Source organism: Ipomoea triloba, chromosome 8 (genome assembly GCF_003576645.1).
Source record: "Ipomoea triloba cultivar NCNSP0323 chromosome 8, ASM357664v1".
Lineage (NCBI taxonomy): Eukaryota > Viridiplantae > Streptophyta > Magnoliopsida > Solanales > Convolvulaceae > Ipomoea > Ipomoea triloba.
In genome coordinates this window covers 5537553-5560525 of record NC_044923.1, presented here as the reverse complement: position 1 = coordinate 5560525, position 22973 = coordinate 5537553, and the positions used below count along the sequence as shown (strand labels likewise).

The 22973-nt window shown below is 34.3% G+C and overlaps 3 protein-coding genes across 3 annotated transcripts; 2 read left to right on the top strand and 1 right to left on the bottom strand.

The window, feature by feature from the left end:
* Positions 1-3236: 3236 nt before the first annotated feature.
* Positions 3237-4256, top strand: LOC116027632 (putative clathrin assembly protein At4g40080). Its single transcript, XM_031269337.1, has one exon. The coding sequence runs from the start codon at positions 3237-3239 to the stop codon at positions 4254-4256; it is 1020 nt and encodes a 339-aa protein (XP_031125197.1).
* Positions 4257-6531: 2275 nt separating this feature from the next.
* LOC116026590 (protein DETOXIFICATION 27-like) lies at positions 6532-12715 on the bottom strand. The gene is made up of 7 exons (XM_031267913.1): positions 12292-12715; positions 10472-11013; positions 9054-9143; positions 8876-8932; positions 7693-8050; positions 7098-7187; positions 6532-6816 (listed from the first exon to the last, which is right to left on the bottom strand). The coding sequence occupies exons 1-7, from the start codon at positions 12601-12603 to the stop codon at positions 6754-6756; spliced, it is 1512 nt and encodes a 503-aa protein (XP_031123773.1). The 5' UTR covers positions 12604-12715; the 3' UTR covers positions 6532-6753.
* A 7850-nt stretch (positions 12716-20565) lies between these two features.
* LOC116027748 (purine permease 1-like) lies at positions 20566-22756 on the top strand. Its single transcript, XM_031269488.1, has 2 exons — positions 20566-21392; positions 22262-22756. The coding sequence occupies exons 1-2, from the start codon at positions 20685-20687 to the stop codon at positions 22592-22594; spliced, it is 1041 nt and encodes a 346-aa protein (XP_031125348.1). The 5' UTR covers positions 20566-20684; the 3' UTR covers positions 22595-22756.
* Positions 22757-22973: the final 217 nt, after the last annotated feature.

The following is a 22973-nucleotide window of genomic DNA, read 5'->3' as shown; positions in this document are numbered from 1 at the left end:
GGGCCAAAAATAATAATAAATAAATAAATTGGTATGGGAAAAATTGGGGCTTGTAAACTAACATTTCAAAATGGTTTTTTTTTTTTTTAAGGAAACATGAAGAAAAAAAAAAAAAGGGTGGTATAGGCTCATTCTTATAGTCACATACTTTTAAAAACTTACAATTTTTAAATTATATCATGTTTTATTATTCATTTTATATATTATAAATTCAAACACTGCATAAAAAAGATGAGTAAACGATTGTTCATAAAAAAAATAAAAAATAAAAATATATATTGTATTTACATATGTTATAATATATAGTTCTATAGTAGCAGGGCCGATTTTTTGATTTGCGTGACCCTGTGCTGGTAAATAAGTGAGGCCCTATCAAAGTATAAATAAACTGATAATTGAAGAAAAAATTGCAAAGAGAAAAATGCAAAAAATCTAATTTTGGGCCAATATAATCACAAATACATATACTAACTATTAGGGCAGGACTGGACTAGGGGCTCCCAAAATTTTAGGGCCCTGTGCGGTCGCACATCTTGCACGCCCTAAAATCCGGCCCTAATAGTAGTGGTTACTATTTAGTCAATAATAGGTTCGTATATGTTAGGAGAGTTTTATGTTAACTCTCATATAGGTACTCTATCTCACACATGTAACTGTTGAACAGAGATAATCTACATTCATCCAAATAAGCATATATAAACTAAAATTTATAGTGATAAAGGATGAAACAAGCCGTATAACTTTTTTCATAAAATGCAATTGAACCATTAAACTAAAAAAAAAAATCAAATAATGTAATATTTTGTTGTATTATCCGCATACATATGAGTCTTGTAGACATGAACCCATACTCACTATCTGTGCTTGTTATATGTAAACTTTGTTTTGTGATCGTAGTCAGCAAAAGACTACAACGAGTTAATCAATTTAAGTTATCGATAACTTATCACTCTCGTTGGGAATTAAACTGGTAACTTTGTAGTTACCATGTTAGTAATTTGAATAACTTAGCTAGAGTTGTTCCTTGTAGATAGTATACTACACCTTTTTTATGTGAAAATGAGACCATTTTGAAGATAAAAGAGAATTTCATTGATGAAGAATGAATAATAATTAATTGTAAATTTAGTGATATGACATTTTAAAATTGAGACAAGAGTATAAAGGTGCGAATAGCCTAAGAGCATTACCATCAAATGATTTTTGTGAACTTTTTGCGAGGTCAATGTTGAGGTTAGAGAAAGAGAGGAGAGAAGAGAAAAATGTGAGTAGATTCTGCAAATAAAGTTTTTGTGAGGTCCACTAGAAGAAAAAAAAAAAAAAGCATTATGATGCGCGTAATGTGCACAAATATGCCCTTTGGGGGCATAAACCTGCATTTTTTCTGCTCTAATTTTATTCTCTTTTTTTTTTTCTCCCTCTATTTTCTACATCCTACTTGGCCTAAAAAACTTGGAAAACAAAAAAAAAACAAAAAAAAAAAAAAAACCACTATGCAGGTACATAACAACCTAAAAAAAAAAAAAAAAAACTAAAATATAAAAAAAAACGGAGTAGAAAACTAATGGAAAGTCAAGGTTAAGGAAAAAGACCAAGTCTGTCAATAACCAAATATGGAGTAGTTGGTATTTGCAAAGGAAAATGATACTTTTGATTTCTATTTATGGTAAAAAAAAAATTCAATCCTTTAATTGTATCATCACTTGTTTTTATTTTTCTTTTTTGCATGACGGGGGAAAAATTAACAACCACTTTTTGATAGTATGCATTAGATAAATCTCGCTAAAAGGATCATGTGCAACGAGTTTAATCGAGAGAATGTTGACAGTACATTCGGGGCAACTCCAACCAAATTAGTTTGATTGTTGACTTGGTAACTTCAAAGTTTCAAGTTTAATTTAATTCTCAACGGGAGCTGCCTATTGACCTTCTTGATTTGATATGGTCGATTATAAATGACCTAAGCTGACTTACTTCCTTGTAGTCTGTTACTAGCTAGAGTCACAAGATGAAGTTTATCTAATGTACATCGTTGTATAGTGACTCCGAATTTTCTTCATAAAAAAGAATTAACATTAATGCAATAATACTAGCAATTCAAGAACCAAAATACAATGTCATGTGTACTTAAAAAAAATTGAATTAACTATTTCCTCACAATTTAAAATTAAAAATATAATATTTTTTTTCTATGGGTGGCATACTGTCATTGGATATTAAAAAAGAAAATATTATAAATTGTTCAGACAGTTGAAAGGGTCCAACCGTCCGACAATTAAAAGACGTAATAATTTGTACTGTCATCATTTATCAAAAATAAAATATCGAAATTAAAAAATCTCTCAAAGTAGTTAAATATTTTGATATATTTATTTCCTCCGCCACGTGGATACAGTAACTATAGCTTGACTAAATCATGGGTCGGGTTTTCCCAAAAAAAAAGTCATGGGTCGGGAAAAAAAATCATAGTATTTCCACTTTGGTCCCATAACTTTTATATGCATTACATTTTTAGTCCATAAACTTTATTTATGTTATTTTTCATGTATGACTAATTGACAATCACTTTTATTTCCGACTCCATGGAAAATTTTGCACCATTAATTAAAACATTGATAATTTGATATAGGCCCAAGTTCTAGTGCGGCCAAGTCTTAGCTTAAAGCTCGACCATTAGGTATGCAAAAACACACCAATTGTGTTAGGAAACGCATAACAATGAAATGCACTAACGCATCACAAAATGCACCACACACATACACACACACATACAAAACGCACCATACATCACCACACCTAATGATGCGTTTCTCTAAACACTGTGTGGTGCGTTTATCTGTATATAATTGTGCGTTTTTTGTGCATTTTTTATTGTGCATTTCTTAACATTATTGGTGCACTTTTGCATACCTAATTATGTTGCCGTATCGACAACATGTTAAGGTCTGGCAGCATTATATATATAAAATTTACTTCTTAGTGAGAGCTTGTGGACAAATCTAATCGAGAGAGGCAAATATGAGAGTGATATGATAGTTGTGGTATAAAATTGAAAATAATTAATTTGAAAAATAGCATGATTAAGCAAATGAAGTTTCAAAGAGTTGACAACGCAGCTTAGACACGCACACCTAATGGCCCGCCTTCTTATCATTCCGCGGAATTTCTATTTAAATTCCATCAAAATCAAACCAAAATCTTCAATCCGATCGCCGGATTTCAAAATCCAACCCGCGATGAATCCAAGGAAGCGGCTCCGGGAACTGATTTCCGGCGCGTTGAAAGACAAGGCGTCCCTGATCAAAGCCACGCTCACGACGAAACGCGCCGTTTCGTCGGTCCGCGTCGCCGTCATACGCGCCACCACCCACGCCTCCGCATCTCCGCCGCCGGACCACCGCGTTGCCGCCATTCTCGACCTCGGAAACCGATCGGTTCCAGTGATTTGCGCCTGCGTAGGCGCCATCACGGACCGCCTCCACCGCACGCGCGACCCTTTCGTCGCCCTCAAGTGCCTCTACGTCCTCCATCGCCTCATCGTCAAAGGCTCCCTCTCCTTCTACCCCGCCGACGGCGGCCACAACTCCCTAAACCTCTCCGGTTTCGCCACGCGCTCCGGCGGGGAATCGCGTGAGTTATCGCCGTGGGTGAGATGGTACGCCGGCGTTTTAGAACAGAGTATAATGACGTTAAAGATTCTCGGCAACTCTTCCGTTACTTATACAAGAAAATCAATAAACTTCGATAAAATAACCGTTATTGCCAAAGATTCCAAGTTACGGCGTCAAAACGCCGTTAGTGAGATAGAATCTTTAGTATGCATGGTGGAAGACATGTCCAGAGCGCCGGAATCTTTACACTGGCGCAAAAACGACGTCGTTCATGAGGTGATGGTCTTGGTCTCGGAGGACTACCGGGCGGCGCAGTTCCAGATCATGCTGCGACTCAGCGAACTGGGAGAGCGAGTTGGGAAGCTGAGTTACGCCGAGTTGACCGAGTTGCAGACCTGTTTGAGGAGACTGGAGGGTTGTAAGGAGAGGATGATTGAGCTGTTTATGCGGCGGCGGAACGACGCGTTCTGGGAAATGGTGCGGCGGACGGCGGCGGAGATTGACGAGGTCAAGGAGGAGTGGGAAAGACAGAGCTTGGTGCTGTGGAACGCCGATGAGGGAAAGTCAACTGAGTCGACTCGGCGGGGTGGCCGCGTCGGAGATGCAACAAACCAAATGCTACTATTACCATATAACAGCCAATAGTAATTTTTTTTTTCCTTTGTATAGTGTATTACATATTTCAGTAAATCCTGCCTTTAAATCTTGTAATTACCAAATTAACAGTTATACATACTTGACCGGTTACTTTCTTTGATATAAGGTGTATTACACGTTTTCTAAATTATATTCTTGCATCTTGATAAATCCAGGGATTATAAGATTGTTCTTTTCTAATATATATATTCTCAAAATTACAATTAATTTTTTTTTTCAGTTTAAATGTATGTTTTTTTATAAGAGGCGAGTGGGTCAAGTTGAAGATGGTTCACTCGGTTTATATATGGAATTTGAATGATTAGACCGTATAATTTAGTACGTCACAATCAAGATTTTGAAATGGAGAGCATGAAAGTTGAATATGGTAAGAAATACTTTATAGTCATTATAGACATCAATCACTTTCCGGAAAACAATTATTGGAGTATACAATACATTTATTCGATTAATTTACTTATATTGTTAAAGAAGTAGTAATTACAAACTTACTTTAAAGAAGAAAGTAGGAACTGCTACATCCGTGATCGGTGGGATATGCATTTTAGATTTATTTAAAGAAAGTATCTGTGCCAAGTAGTCAAGCACATTGAATTAAGCTCAATTGACACTTTTATGGCTCTCATGGAGGGAATGTCATATAATTGAACTACAATTAATAAATACTATACTGTAATAGAGTTGATTTTTTTTTAAAGAAAAATAACTTCATATATTAATAATATAGTCAATATCCAAAGCAAGAACAATGGAAGGAAAAGGGATCATAAAACAGTCCATACAGTCTGAGAATAGCTTCCCGAGCTAGTAAGTGGGCAACCGTTTAGCAAACAAAAAGCTAAGTTTAGAAAAAGTATTAGCTAATTCTCTAACATCATGCATAATAAGGTCAAAGTAGGATGAGAGATTGTGATTGTTGATGTTGTTGATAGACTTATATAGTCAGTTTCCCCTGCACTCCATCAATATTAAATAGACTTCCACTTTAGAGCCTCCTTCATCCCCATAGCTTCTACTTCATTCATCCGGCCTTAGAAGACCAAACCTTGGTATCTCCTTCGCAGAGAAACCACCTTGACTGATTTTTAGGTATAGGAAGAGTTATTTTTTTAAAAAGGAAAGTCTAGGAAGAGTTTTTGGTTTTTTGAATTTTGTTCTGGGAGTCCTTTGTGAGTGGATTGTTCCGTTTCCTGAGTTTAATTTTGTGATTAAGTTTGTCTTGTACGTAGTTATTGCTTTAGATGCCGAGTATTTGTTGTGTAGTGCTTTTTCTGTGAGTATTTAGTTTCTCTTAGATTAAGGAGGCTAGAGGAATTATGGGAAAGATGAGATCTTTATGCCCTAAAATATAGAAATTATCTAGGTGCTGTAAAAAACTTAAACATATCCCTCTTATGTAAAAACTTTCCAAATGTTATCAGTATGTTTGTACAAGAACAAGGAGGTTTATCTTCTTCATTTAAAAGTACTTTAAAAGGTATGGTTATTAAGCTTGTTGGAACCTTGCAACTCCTGAACAATTTGTTGGTTGTCAGTTGGAATAAGTTTGGATATTAAAGGTCCCTCCTAGTGGAGGCCTTCCTTTGGAGAGCTGTGAAAAATGTGTTGTCTATTACCACTAATTTATAGCTTAGGAGGGTAGATGTGAGCCTTCATGCCCAATGTGTGTGCAGGGTAAATGTGGATTCCATGCATGCCTTAGCTTAGTGTTGTGTGATTATTCACGTAATGTTTGGCGTGAGAGTGGATTGCTAGTTGCTAACTTGAGTGGTGCAGATTTCCCAACATGGCAATGGCCCTCTCATGAGCTGCTCTGACCCCGCTTCTTCGGTTGTTGACAGGACCTTAAAAAAGTATATAAAGTTAACCAATTGGACTTTCTGGGATTTAACTTGTTACGTTTCATTTGGGAGGGTCATAACTATGTCACTTGACCACAAAATCTTTAACTTATTAATCAATTTTGACTTATTTAGTAACATAGTTAGTTTATCATTCAATTTGACCACTATTAGATGTTTGACTTGGTTAAATAGTCAATCTAAGTGTTTGATTAATTAATTAATTTTTTTGTAATAAATTATTGCTCCAAAACGCTAAAATTCAAAAAGCTGCTCAAAGTAGCTTTTTCGATAAGCTTTTTGAGAAATTCATTTTACATGTAATCAGCTAACAACTAACAACAAATTTACCAAACATCTATTCTACAATCAGCTATCGCTATCAACTAGTCAAACTTACTAACCCAATCAGTTAACAGCTATTTACCAAACACCCTCAAAGTCAATTACTTTTCATCGAAAATATATTAATTTAAGAGTAAACAGTCTACTAAAATGTACGAAGGATGATATAATGATATTGATCAAGAACTCTAAAAGAAAATGGCTGGTGCATGCATGCATGTATGCCTTCAAAAACATGAAGCTCAGCCATTTGGTTTGGCATGCATCGTTCCCATCAAATTAAAGCTGAAATGGACCAACTATGTATGTGATTCACTTGCTGGAGATGACCATTTTTTGACACGTTGAGTTGCTTTCTCCGCCTACATATTAAAGCACCACACAATAACCATTAATAATGGTAGGAGCAACCCTATAATCTCTTCCAAAATTTACCTTAATAAAATTCACTCAATTAAAAAAATTCATATTATTAATTATCGGAAAGTGATTAGAAACTTAGGAAATATATAGCTAGTCAATAAATATAAAATGTTATATTGTCAAAAATGAATATCTAAAAATAATTTCAAGAGAAAAAAATGTTATTTTTCTAATTATTACTATTATTATTTATTTATTTATTTCAAAGGTAAAAATTTACCTCTTTTTCCCAGTCGCATCGAATTGTCATAATGATGAGGATTATTGTCTGCACTGCCGTTCCACCAAAAATCATCCCAGCCCATATGCCCTACAAATTTTCACATCATTATTAATATAATTTGTAAATAATACTTTTAGTTACTAACTATTGTATAAATTTAGTTAGTCAGTCGCGGTATAAATTATATTTTAACACATTTTTAGGAAAATTAGTAGCTTAGGATCCTAAAATTAGGGTTTTGTTTAAAATTATAAAATCAAATCAAATCCCTCACTTCTATCATAAAATTTTAGATCAGAGAAGTCAACACCTATAACTCATAGATACTCATGCCATAGGTTCAAGCACGCAAAATCAAGATTTGTCAGCTGCAGTGTCAAAGTTACACCCAACGTGACCAGCTCTTTATAGACACCAAACATTGGTCGTTCCACCTGATTAGACGGTGAGTAACCGTGATGATTTACCACTACACCACCTTATCGGGTCAAGGTGTGGGACCCATTGAGATTGAGACGAGGAATTTCGGGTGCAAGTAAAAGTCTAGAGTACTAAATTTACAATAAGGAGCAGTAATTAAAGGGTTACCTACCTCAACACCAGTTTTGAAAACATAACCTGTGACAACTCCGAGGGGGACTCCGACAAGGTAATAGCAACCTAGATTAATGTAAGCTACTTTGGCTTGCCATCCTGATCCGACAGCCACGCCTGATAAAACCGGCTGAACACTGTTCAAAAGGATTGTGAAGGCCAGAAGATATGCGATCTTTTTGACCATCAGGAGCACGTCAGCGCTGGAGGTGAAGATCATGGCGAACTTGTCATCAAACATCATTATCAGCACACAGAACAGCAGTCCGATGATGGTGGATTGTGTGACAGACACAAACGTTGCAAATTTTGCTGCTTTTCCTCTCCCTGCTCCTAGCTCATTCGCCACCCTCACTCTGCTCATAATCATATAATAATTAATTAGCTAGTACAAGATAATATCAAATTCTGGCTTGGGAGAAATTAAAGGGTTTCATCGGATTGCAGCGGAGGGTGATTTTTTTTTTTTTTTTTTTATGACTAGGAAAACCCGCAGTTACTACCGAGCTGAGTGTATATATTGGGTAAACACGTCTTGTGACCTTAGACCCTGCAAAGAATCACAATGAGATAAACTGATCTAGATTGCTCTGTAGCTAACTAGCTCAGACCAAGATGACCAATAGGCTAGACCAAGATGACCAATAGACCACTCTCATTGAAAGAACCTTACGGTTACCAAACCAATAACTCAACCAATTTGACTGGGATTGCTCCTGTGGAAGGTCAATAGCTAACCAACTTAAACCAATATGGCTAATAGACCACTCTCACTGAAAGAACCTTGCGGTTACCAAACCAACAACTCAACCAACTTGATTTCGGTTATCTCTATGGAAGGTCAATAGATTGCCCTCACTGAAAGCCAAAGTTAGAACCTTGTGATTACTAAGCTAAGTACCCAACGATTTGACTGGGGATGGTCTATGTGGAAGGTGATTTTGAGTTGGTGATTATGTGATCTATGGGTGCTAGAGGATGTGGAGGGCTAAGGGTTTCCTTTGATAACTCGTGTGGTAAGTGTGATTAGGGTATATTTATAGAGAACAAAATAGAAAAGTTGATTTTGTTCTAATGGGCATTCCTCCATCTCATAGAATCTCATTTTAGGTAGTTTGTTTTGGTGTGTTCCCTTGAGTTGATTTTTTTTTTTTTTTTAAAGATATGAATATATTAATTACCCGGTAGCGGCAAAGAAAGCAAGGGGTATCATCATTTCCCAGCCATTGATATTCATGCTGTCATGCAAGAAAATGTAAAAAACATCATTCTCTAGCTACCTTAAGTTGGTGTACAAATTAAAGACAAATTATTTATTATTGTAATAATTTGGTGGGTGCATTAATTTGGGAGACATACCAAATGGACAGTGCATCGACTGCGAGGGTGGCGTTGTCGTCAAAGTAGCCAGTCATCAATACTAGGATCCTGTAGTACCAATTCTCCAAGCTGCATGTGCATTCACATATATATCACATTCAACATATGACAACAATAAAAACTCAACCCTTTAAAATAATTAAACACATAAAAAAAAAATATTAGAGTAAGTATAATAAGTGCGACATATATACAGAAATATACATTCCACAATATCATAATACGACTGAGAACCAGTTTCACGAAAGACTAATTATGCATAATGTCATAGTGATATCAAGTAAGTTCAATCCGCGTAACTTGACTTAGACACTATCTATGGCGGGATATATGTGAGGTCAACTCATATTAGAATGTGGGTTAAGGTTGTACATCCGACTTAAATTATTTAAAAATTTAATTAATACTTTTTAAAATATTATAAAATTTTAATTATACTACGCATTTATATAATTATTAAACTGTATATTATTTGTACATTCATAAAAATTAATTTTTAGATTTTAAAAATTAAAATTTTACTTTTTTCTTTTTAAATTACAACTTTATAAATAAACGCTGAAATCTACTTGGTAGTTGGTAAGCTAGATGAATCTTAATACAAATTTATTTTTAATAAATTTTTTGTATCTTAGTCTACAGTATAAGCATTGCTCATATAAGGACGGTATTAAATAGACCCAAGTACTATAAAACCTAAACTTGTCCTATGTTGTCTGGTGTCATATCTAATTATGCAAAGAGTAATATATTACTTTTAATTTACATTCTATTCCTACTTTGTGTCAAAAAAAAAAAAAAAAAAAAACATTCTATTCCTAACTACTTACATGTCATCCTTTAATTTATTTTAAAATATAGATCACAATTTCTATTACTTTCTTTTCATCCCTTTCAATCAAATCAAGACACAAGAGTCTTACTCCCCGGAGTCATTTATCATTTTCCTTATAGAAAATTAAGTGATGAATACACCTAAAGAAAAAAGAAATAAGAAATGATTATATATAAATCAGTCAAATACTCCGTATGATGGTTCTCCTAGACAACCTAGCTAGCGAAGTTGATCAGGTTATTAACTTGAAAACTACCAAATTATATGTTCAATTCTACTTAATTATGAATAACTTAAACTAATTCTTAGTCAATTAATTAGTGGATGCAAAATTGTTCTTGTCACCCAAAAAAAGTACCATGGTTCTTTTATAGAAATGTATCAATTTTCAAGGGAAAATACTATTTGTACCCCTATTTTCTACTCCCAACTTTTATTTTCAGACAAAATCTAATGTAAGCATTTGTATTTAGACAAAAAAAAAAAAAAAAAAAAAAAAAAACTTATCAACAATCACTACATCAGAAAGTAAAATTTAGAAAGTAAGATTGAGAATCTGTACCAAAGCATGACCCCGGAAGAGCAAGAGAGCGAGAAGAACTCCCAAAGCCCGGAAAACGCCTCCATGGAGAACCCACTCCACGTCTCCGGGCACCCGCCGCACACGGTGTACCCAAACATCCCCAAGAACAGCAGCCACCACGAAATATCCAGCGCCACCGCCGCCCCCACAATCCCCAGCTCCAAAACATAAACGAGCAACCAACTCATCGCCGTGTGAATAATCAGCACCGCCAGCGACACCCAGGCCAGAACCGCCGTCTTCAGCTGGCTCTGCAGGAACCGCTGCACCGGGAACTGGAACGCGAAGCTGAAGTGCAGCGGGATGAACCACAGCGACACCATCCCCGACTGCTCCGCCACGTCGTCCGGCTGCCCCAGCGCCTTCAGGATCGGCGTGGCGAAGACGTAGAGAGGTAGGAGGAGGAAACAGCAGAGGAATAGGACGATCCATGATCTTTGCATGTATATGCCTAGCATGTGAAGCTTTTTGGCGCCGAATGCTTGCCCGCATAATGTCTCCAATGCACTAGCCATCCCTAACTAACACACGTACAAATCAATACCTTTTCCAATCCTGCCTTAAGATGCATATCACAACATACAATTAAGTGATAAAACCATTTTTTTTGGGTTGAGCCCGGTCGGATATGGGCAACTTCTCATTGGTCATTTACTGATTAGGGTTACAAGGAAGGATTTACTGCACATTCTAATAGTGGAGGCCAACCACTAGGGATCAAAGCCAGAAATTTCATTCAGTGGTCTAAAAAGATTAAAACAAATGAGATATTTTAACCTCTACTATAACACATGCATACTTAACCATCTAAGTTACTTCATCTTTGTTGAATTTAATCTATATTATTTACTTATATATAAACATTATATATATATATATATATATATATATATATATATACACACACAAAGTTCCCATTCTTAACATGCATATGACAACAATTAAGTGATAAATCATTCTTTTGTTTTCAAAAAAAAAATCATTCTTTTTTTTTTTTTGGCTTGAGTACTGTCAAATATTTACAACCTCCGGTGATCATTTACTGATTAAGATTATAAGATAAAATTTACTAGCTTACTGCACATTCAAATAGTGTCGGCCAGCCATGCACTAAAATACACTCAAAAAATTTACTATTCCCTCTGTCCCATTTTATATATGTGTCGGGTTCAGTTAACGAGACTTGACTGAAATTATTTTTAATCCAATTTTTCATAATATTAGTTTTTGTATTATTATGCAAAATTTATATATTTAAAAACTACACTAAAAGTACTATTAAACACAAAAAATTAAATTTAAAAATAAGTAAAAAAAATACTAAAGAAAATAAACAAAGAAATAGTTGGCTTGACCAATGAATAGTAAGTAGGACAGATAAAATGGGACAGATGAAGTATATATTTTATGACAACCCAACCAAATTAGTTGGTTGTTGACTTGGTAACATTATAAGTTTAATTCCCACAAAACCACGACCTATTAGTGTTTAGGTTAAGCATATCAATTATGAACAATTTAAATTAATTAGTTAATTCAGTATGATCATTTGTTGATTAAGATCACAGCCGAAATTTAACTAATCATGATCTTTTACTGATTAAGGTTACCAGAAAAATTTACCAAGTTATAATCCTTTGCTCGACTAAAATCACTAAGTGAGAATTTACTCAATGAATAGTTCCTAATAGTGATTAGGAATTTTTTTCACGCAACCCAAAAAAGACACTATTTTATATTCCCTGGGAACCATGTTAAGAACTGTGTAACATTTTGTATTTCGCAGGTGTAGAACTTACAAGGAGGCCGAAATTGAGGCCGACGATGACGGTGTTAGAAATGGAGATGGCGGCGAGCTCCACCTCGCCGAGATGCCCGGCGAAGGCTTGGGTCACGACGTTCATGGTGAACGACGCCACGCGGCTGAAGATGGAGGGGCCCACTATGTGCCACAGCTTTTTCGTTTCGATCCAGATCCTCGCGTTCAGGTTCCCATATCCCTCCTCATCACCATCGTAATCTCCGCGGCCATTAACGTTGTCGGAAAACGTATTCGACGCCGTTTCCGACAACAACAGCGGCCGTCGAATTTCACCCTTGTTGGTTTCCATTTCTCGTAGAAACGGAACGGCTAATGGGTACAAGAAAACCTACAAATGATTATTAGGAGTTTGGAAAAGATAAGGTTAATACAAAAAAAAGGAAGAAATTGATACATGCCAATATATGATTGATACTTTAAGGGTGATGATGTCTCTAGAAGAAATAAATTATTTGTCTTAAAGACAAAAGATATATGGCCAATATGGGACACAAATGCACTACGTGTAAAGTTACGGAGCACTAAAATTTGCATCTCATTCTTAGCTGGTATATTCTGGTAAGTGGTAATCTATGGATCTCAACCCCAATTTATAATTGAAAATGATATATGTATTCTCGGCCCATAATGTATAACTCTGATCACGTGTATATATTTTATTTGGTAAAGAAAAATAAATAAATAAAAATAATGTTCTACTTTATTTTTTAAAACAATCACGGATGACACCCAATATGGAGTAAAAAAATGAAAATAAATATAGTATAATTCATTTATAATTTACATAAGTCCCAAAATTGAATATTCGGATTTAATATTCCTATACCACGTGTATGTATTTGGATAAAAAAAAATTTCTGAACAAATTTCACTTTTAGTCCTAGACTATTGTGATATATATAATAATAATTTGTTTTTTTTTCTAATTTTGTTATACTATATTTTTTGCTTTCATTTGTTTGTCTCAATTAGTGTTTTGTTTTTTAAATTTTGTATTCCACCATTTAATAAAGAAAAATAAAAACGGAAAAAAGAACTCAAAAGAAGGGGAAAAATAACGCTAAAAAGAGGAGAAGAAGAAACTGGTAGAAAAGACAGGGAAAAAGGAAAAAAGAAATAACGCAAAACAAGGGGAAAAAACCATACGCATTATTTAACGTATTCCGTTTTTCCGTAAAATAAAATATGAAATTTAAAAAAAGTCAAAGACACCCTTCTCATACGGAAAAAACGCAATTTATATCGTGAACCAGGGTTCGCAATCATTGTGCACCCTAATTTAAAACGACATCGTTTTGGTTCTTTTAATTAACGACTTTTTCGTTTCTCGTTCGGTTTTAACTTATAAGATGAGTTCTGTATATTTTGTGATGATATTCTGTACATTTTGTTGTGACATTATGTATATTATTCTAGTCATTGATTTTGTGTATTCTATTATACAATTCTATACATTATTGATTTTCAATACCATACATCATTGAACATAAGAAATAATACTTAGGCTTATATTCTGTGTGTCCTTTTCATTGATTCTGTGTATTCTAATATGTAATTCTATACATTATTGATTCCAATACTATACCTCATGAAACAACAGAGATAATACTTAGGCTAATAATTATGTGAATTCTATTAATAAATTCTGTGTATTCTGGTATATGATTCTGTGTATTCTGCTATATAATTCTGTACATTATTGATTTCGTGTACCATACCTCATGATTCATGAAATAGTAATGCTAATACTTAGGCTATTGATTGTGTGTATTCTATTGAATGATATGTGTATTCTTTTATATACTTATGTACATTAATGATCTATTTTGTATACTTAATGTTATTGCGGTATTGCCGTATTGGAAAGCAATAATGCACAAAATTATGGTATTGAAATTATTAATGTACAGAATTGTATAATAGAATACACATAAACACTCAATAGAATACACAGAACTACACATAAGAATACACAGAACGGGATTTGGAAGGACGGAACGGTGTCCGTCGCGCGTCAACTCCCCATTACTTAGTTAAACGAAACCGTTTTAGATCATGGTCCACAGTACACTGTGGACCCTGGTTCACGATGTAACGATTGCAAAAAAATCAATATGACCCGTACTTTGTACCTTAATTGGGCCAATCTAATGCAAATGATGATTAATTAGAGTATAGTACGAGCTTAAATGTGTCTCCTACAATTAGGGTCTACTCCCGACCAAAAAAAAAAAATCAAACACATAATTCGACGTTATTTTATAATTGCTTATCATTTTTGAAAATATAAAACGCAAATACCATTTTCGTTTCTGACAAGACAAAATAGTAAACTAGTTTTTTTTGTTTTTTTTTTTTCAATTTTAGAAAATGTTTTTTAAAACAAACTCCATATCGGCCTATTTTGATCAAAAGCCCCAAATTATTCCCTGCCAAAAACGTAACGTACACTCGCTTGCTTAACTACTCAATACAAAACACGTTTCCTCAAGTACAGATTTGCATCATCCACCCTCTATAATCTACGTAAATCAAGAAGCACTAATTATGACAATCAATTAATCTAATAAATCATCATTGCTAATTACGGTAGCAAATTATTCCAATCTATTCTAAACATAATCATTGTTCATACTATAAACATAATCCACCCATCGTTAATCCTTCCGGAACCCACGGTCACACAGTGCATTGTATCCTTTAATTTCACAAGTCAAGAATGCAACTCGAATAGTTGCTAAGAGCTTTCTTGTAAAAAAAAAAAAAAAAGATTGATTAACATTTTTTTTATAACCCAAGTTTTCTAACTTTTTGGACTATATCAGAGATCATATAAACTAACTCTTAGGCTCATGATGAAGAAGTAAATCGAGCATGCCCATAATTTAACAAATTAACAATTGGCAAACACATTTTCTCAAAAAAAAAAAAAACAATTGGCAAACACATAATATGTTAATTGTAGTAGACACATAATTTATTAATTGAATGCACATAATATATTAATTACATGCGTATAATTTGAATATTATTTTGAATTGAGGCCTACATTGGATCCATGGTATAATTGGCTCATTATATTTAAACTCAACATAAAATATTTAAAGTATTATGGAGTGAGAAGCCCAATTTGATGGAGTTAATCAAACCAAAGAAGATTATATTACTCTCTTCTATTCCTTGGCATGGTGGTGGCCCAAAAAAATAATAATAATAAAATAAAAAAACAAACAAACAACAGAAAATAAAAATAAAAATAAAAATAAAAAACAAAACAAAAGACTAATTGAAGTTAGATTGCATGGATTTTCAGTTTTTTGGTTTATATTTTAACCCTATGTATTAATATAGCATAGACAAGTTTTTAAGTCCTTATTTATTAAAAATCAAGTCATGTGACATTAGGTATAGAAGTTACGTACTTTCCCATGCCGTTTTAAATTTTCCTAAATTTAATTTAATTTACATGGGAGTTGTACTCTTTGAGGGATTTGCATGTGCACTTTGTTTCACTATATATAAAAGAAGTAAAAAATTTCAACTTTTTCTCTTTCAAAAATTTCCAAGTTTTGAGTTGGTGATAGACATACATTTTTCCAACCACTAAAGAGGATAGGATTTAGGTTTTTATTTGATTTTATTTCACTTTTAATTTTTTAGAGTAATAAATATTTTTTACCATCCACAAACATGCTACACATAATACATGATTCCTTTGTGGGGTTATCGTGCACCGCATAGTCTCGTGCCATCCGACCTCTACTTTGAGTCTGGATTTATACCTCTTCTATCACCTGGGTATGAACCCCCTCCATGTTCGGGTTATGAACCCCATCCGGCTTTGTTCATGCCTACTTAGGCTGTGTTTTGAAAGTAAGAAAATGACTTCTGAAAAATGTTTTTTGGAAAATGAGTCATTTTTCAGAAAATAAATTCATTTCCAGTGTTTAGATGAATTCTGGAAAATTGTCTTTGTGTGTTTAGTTCATGTTCTGAAAAATGAATAGAATTGTATAATTATATATTTCTATTATTTTATTTAAAATATTAAAATATTTATAATAATATTAAAAATAATATTTTTAATTTAAAAAAAAAAAGAAGAAGAAAAAACTCCCCCCCTTTTCCTGCGGAAAACACCCGAAAACTAGAGTAGTCCGTTCTATCGGACCAGAGCAGTGCTCTGGTTTTCGGCAGAAACCATGATATATAATTTTATATTTTTGAACCAATTTATGATATCCACAACTTCTACAAAATTATATAATCCATATATACTTTTGATGGGCCAAACCAAATCAAAATCTGTCACTTTAATTGGTCCAACTCAAATATTCTACCAAGTTGAGCTTAACCACCCAACATATGATTACATTTAATTAAGTAATTAAACCAATTAATTATTTATTGGGTCATTTAATCAACCTAGTTAAATAAATATTAATCTAATTGACAAAATTAAAGCAATTAATCATTAATCAAAACTCAATAACATACAAATCAATTCATTTAATTTTATGTGTCTACAGTGGGGGGTAAAAGGGCCTTCCATACCTCTACAGCAGCAGGGTATCTCCTTAGTGCATGGTCGATATTCTCCTTAAAGCATCACCATCAGTGAAGCAAGAGAAAATAATGTCAGAATTTTAGCCACATGGCAAGAGAGAGAATAGAAAAGAGAGTGAAATGGATTCATCGGCAAATGAAGGTTTATACTACGTAGTACAATGTTTTCTGACAAATTTATTGAAGGCAAGGTGGTGTTGTGCGCATTCTGCGCACAGCTGGGCGCGTCAAGCGCGCCGGACAACTTCATGTTTCATTTTTTTTTTTAATTTGATTTGTTTTAATTTTTTTTCCTCCTCTCTCATTTTCTCTTTCCTAATTGCACTTACAAAAATTTCTCAAAAACTGCAAAAGAACTCCATTGTTAAGGATGCTCTTAGTCCCGGGATAGAGATGGGCAGTCGTCAGAGTCGACTAGATGCCTCCGTTTCCGCTCTGCATTGCACATTATGCGGTCATTCATGATCAGGCACAAGAAGAATTTGATTCTATTAGGCTGTTTCGTCTTCCAAATCAGGCTCCACTTTGTGTATTCTTGCAACATTTGGATGTTTGATTGGAGGTTATACGCAATCTTGACTGAGAAAGTACCCATCTGAGATTGATTCCACATGATTGAGTCCTTTACGCTATACTCATTTGGCAAGGCCACACTTCTCAAAGCATCAATAAACTCACGGGGAACCATAAACTTTTATCCATCTTTGTACATTGTACCCCATCTCCTTAGCCCTTCAGACTTTACATCATAGCCCATCAACTTTTATCCCCTCCTATCTAGAGCCCTAAACGGCTAAACTTTTGCCCAGTTGTTATGCCGTGGACCCAGGATTACATTGTAAGGTGGACCTATGTCCAATACGACACCGTTTCACAATTTTTTATTTATTTTTTTGATTTAAAAAAAAAATAAAAAAAACTTAATTGTTAACGGCTCCTCATCGTAACAGAACACAAACTCTACATTCACAGACCCTATACTCTATATTCACAATTTGAAAACTCCACGTTCACACATTACATGGTTATATGTTTAGTAACTATATTACCACTGTTATGCATTCACAAATTCAAAACTCTATATTCACAGGTCCTATATTCCATGTTCACAACTTAGGAACCCCACATTCACACATTACAGGACTACAAGTTGCTAGAACCCTGTTAACTCTACTAGATATTCGCACATTCATAACTCTACATTCACAAATTCTATACTATATATTCACAATTTGAAACCTTCACATTCACACATTTCAGGGCTGCTAGAACTCTGTTAGCTCTATTACAGATTCACACATTCATAACTCTACATTCACAAATTCTATACTTCATATCTACAATTTGAAACCTCCACATTCACACATTTCAGAACTATATGTTTAGTAATTTTTTTTTTTAAAAAATAGTGAAACGGCGTCGTATTGGACCCAGGTCCACCACCTTGCAAGGTGGACCTGGGTCCACGACATAATTTGCCACCTTTGCACTTAGTCTAATTCATTGTGAACCATACTATCAAATAATATATATTTAATATAAAAATAATGTATATAATATATTTAGTATAAAAATAATGTACATTATATTTAGTAGATGTACATTTTTTATGTACTAAATGTACATTATATTGTATAATGTACATTCAATACACAAATAATGTACATTTAATATATTAAAATGTACTTTTTATTATGGTCCACACAACACTATGTGGACCATGGTCCACACAATAATTTGCCTAATTCAATCATTATTGTGTGGATCATGGTCCACACAGTTGTGCGAATCATACTATCAAATAATATATATTTAGTATACAAATAATATATTTTTAATATACTAAAAATGTATAATATATTCAAGAAAGTACATTATTTGAATATTAAAAGTATATTACTCCGTATTTTATATAATGTACATTCAGTACACAAATAATGCACTTTTGATATATTAAAAATGTATTTTTTGTTATGGTCCACACAATACTATGTGGACCATAATTAGGCTCCTTACTAGTCACGTACAATTTCTCTTGGTCAAATAAAATAATAAAGCATTTAGTTAAAAGTCTTCATAATCCTAATCTTAATTAAAGCAGCACCGGTCAAAGACCTTGGGGTCTAGTGGCACCCGATTATACCCCACATGAAATGGTGTGAGTTCGAGTCTCAGTGAAGGCTTGCAAAGTAACTATGAATAAATACTACATTGTAATGGGGTCAATAGTACTCAAAAAAAATTAAAGCAGCACTGACCAATAGATTCTCTGGAGACAAATTAAATAACCAACAATATATGTGACAACCACTTATCATTATTTTTATAAATAATAAAAAATAAATTATTCCTAGCATTTAATAATTTCTTAGACGAACTTTCTTGTACTCGTTAAAATTATATATAAGAAATTAACATTGGGAATAAAGACCCTGTCAGTGTTGCTCCATTCTAAAAGAATTTAGTGCTCTCCAGTCTCCACCCCACACTAATTAAAAAAATGTTATATTTACTGTTCTTGTTGTTGAATTATAAAGAACGAACCACAACCACATATTTAATAATTGGCTTATTGCAGAGAAGTATATAGAAGGACTCAATACTTATACCAGGAATCTAGGTACACTTGTAAGATTATTCGTGTTCAAAATACATAATTTGCATATTAAATGTTCACAATTTACATATTGAATGTTCATAATTCAGTATGTAAATTGTATATTTTGAACACAGGTTCACATTGCAAAGATGTGTCCTCAATAATGTGCCCTCAGAATTTGTCTGTTGTCTCTTTAATAGTCTTGAGGTGGGTTCGTGGGAATTCAAGGTATAGTATGTTGAAGTTAGAAAATTTGAGTTATTTGGAAAAAGAAAAAAAAAAAGACTTCCTCTTCTCTAACCAAATTTAATATGGCTTATTATAAATTAATTATTAATTTATTAACATTAAATTCATTAATATAAAAACTTAAAAGTGTATGCAGATAATAAATTAATTTATTAGCCGCACTAATGACTAAGTCACTAAACAAAATCCTACATGAAAGAAAAAATACTGACTTTCTTTTTTTTGAAAACATACTTGACTTTCTTAATCCAGCATATAATCGATTAGTTGGCTTTGGGTCACATCAGAAATATAACAAAAAAAAAAAAAAAGAATTGGTACTATTAAAATATTATTTTATGCCTATGATAGTAGGAGATTGGACTTTCGATAAGCAATTGCACTTAAAATTCTCTTACCGTATCCTTATGAGCTCCACTAATTTGTTCTAGGAGATTGGACTTTTGAGTTATTACGACTATGTTGATCAGTGAGAAAAAGTGAGATTGTAATTTTCTCTTTTTACTTTATTCTAGATATGTGATGGCCGGGCATTTTCCAAAAATATATAAAAGGTAACCGAAAAGACTTACTCGAGTATATAGGAGAGGCTTGAAGCAGTTAAGCATGAAGTCAATAATATAGGATTTGATTATGATTCTTGTATTAGAATATTATAAATTTGATTCTTGTCAACATCATTCTATCTATGAAGACATGAAGTCCAAGACATAGAGTTTTTTTAATATGATTATGAAATATTCCAAATGAGAGAGTCACTTCATATCACTAGACTACAAAGACATTCAATTATACAGTGACTCACTACAAATTATATATAGTATGACATTCTGAAACATCCTACCAGGCAAATTTTCTATTTAAAAAAACCATTATTTTTCTCTGCTAAATAAACATTCATTTCATCATCAATTTAGCAAGATTGCTAAATTTCATTACATTATATTTTTCAAGAAATGTCAGTAAATAATAAAGGTAACTACGGCGCCGGAAAACTCATCCTCCTCCTCCTCAACTGCGCTCTCCTAGCGATCGGCAACTGCGGCGGCCCGTTAACCATGCGCCTCTACTTCCTCCGCGGCGGCAAGCGGATATGGTTCTCCAGCTGGATCAACACCGGCGGCTGGCCGGTCACGTTCCTCCCACTCGCCGCCGCGTACTTCCACCGCCGCCGACGCGCCGCCACCGCCAAGCGCGTCCTCATGACGCGCCGCCTATTCGGCGCGTCCGCCGCCATCGGCGTGATCAACGGCCTCGATTCCTACCTCTACGCCTACGGCATGGCGAAGCTCCCCGTCTCCACCCAGTCGCTCATCTACGCCACCCAGCTCGCCTTCACCGCCGCCTTCGCTTTCCTCCTCGTCCGCCAGCGCTTCACGGCGTTCACCCTCGCCGCCGTCGCGCTTCTCACCGCCGGCGCCGGGATCCTCGCCGACGGCGCCGGCCGGCCCGCCGGCGAGGCGAGTAGAGAGTATATTATCGGGTTTGTTGTGACGGTTTTGGCGGCGGCGCTTTACGGGTTTATTCTGCCGTTGATTGAGTTGACTTACGTGAAGGCGAGGCAGGCGATCACGTATAGTTTGGTTCTGGAGATTCAGGTGGTGATGTGTTTCTTCTCCACCGCGTTTTGTACGGCGGGGATGCTGGTCAACAAGGATTTCCAGGTGATCTCCGTCGCATCATATTAATTTCTTCACCCTTGCTTTTATTTAATTAATTGATTATATATAATTAGATAAGATTAAGAAATTCTTGCCAATATTTTAGTATATGCATGCAAGCAAGGACAAGAAGCAGGGATGTAATTCGTTGTCTTCCCTACTGACAAAAAAGTGGTTATCCAAATCTCTAATTAGAAACATCTTTTGGCTAGTGTTTTTATGAATAGTATTAGTTGTTTCGCTTGGTTAAAAAAAATATAAGTGTTTGGTTAATTGGTTTTTTGTAACTATAAAATGTTAAAATTTAAAAAGTTGGTCAAAACAATTTTTTCAATTAGCTTTTTGAGAAAAAAAAATTATATCAAACGACTATCAGAGTATCAGCTAACAGTTAATTTACCAAACACATTGATGACGTTCACACATGCATGCAGCTGAAGTACCAAGTCCCAAGTCCCATGCATTTATTAGTTGTTTTTATTTATATCAAGTATTTTATTTTCTTGTGGCTCTAGATGTCTTTTCAATTCTCAAAACAATACATTTATATCTCTATTGTGGATTCTCAAAGTTGCTTATATACTCATTTAATCCGGGAGGATTGAAAAAAATATTATTCCCTTTGAGTTCTTAAATAATTTGTGTAGTTGTTTCTTGAGCTTCCATCCTGCATCACACCTTTCTACAATCATGTTATCAACCAGTTATATCTTCTAATCCAATCAGCTAACAACTATTTACCAAACAGGGCCAATATTTTCAATATACTATTGAACATATATAAGTACTATGACTAAAGTTGTGATAAGAAAATTTGGTTAGATTAATTTGTTGGAATGAGAATTATATTATTAATTAGGGTTACGTTACAGGCGATCCCGAGGGAGGCAAGAGAGTTTGAACTGGGTAAATATAAGTACTATATTGTGGTAGCATGCAGCGCCGTGGTTTGGCAATTCTTCTTCATCGGCGCCGTCGGGGTCATCTGCTACGGCTCCTCGTTGTGGTCGGGCGTTATAGTCGCCGCCACCCTTTCCGTCACCGAGGTATTCGCCGTCGTCTTCTACGGCGAGAAGTTCCAAATCCAAAAGGCCATTTCTCTTGCCCTTTCCCTTTTCGGATTTATTGCCTACTTCTATGGGGAAATGAAAAGTAGCAGCAACAAAGATCAGGACCTTCAAATTCCAATTCCGGAAAATATATGAGATTAGACTATGTGTAAATTGTACATTTTAAAACAAATAAATGTGTATTATTATGCCAAAGGTCTTGTGGGCATAGTTGTGTAGCTTTTCAACTAATATTAGTATATTACATAATCACTATTATTTGGGAAATTTTAACTTAAAATGTCATTTAAAGTGTCATTGTGTGGTATAATTTTCAGTATGATCTACTTCTAACTATTGGGTTAATTGGATTCAAGTGGATTCAAATCCTGAGAGGTTTAATTTGACATATTATACATACAAAATGTTTAATGAGTGAATAAAAAATTGTTTCTCAAAGTACACATGTATGTATTGAAAAAAATGGAAATGGAAAGCCAGAAAGGGAGTCTTTGTATGTCCCATGCACCACGAA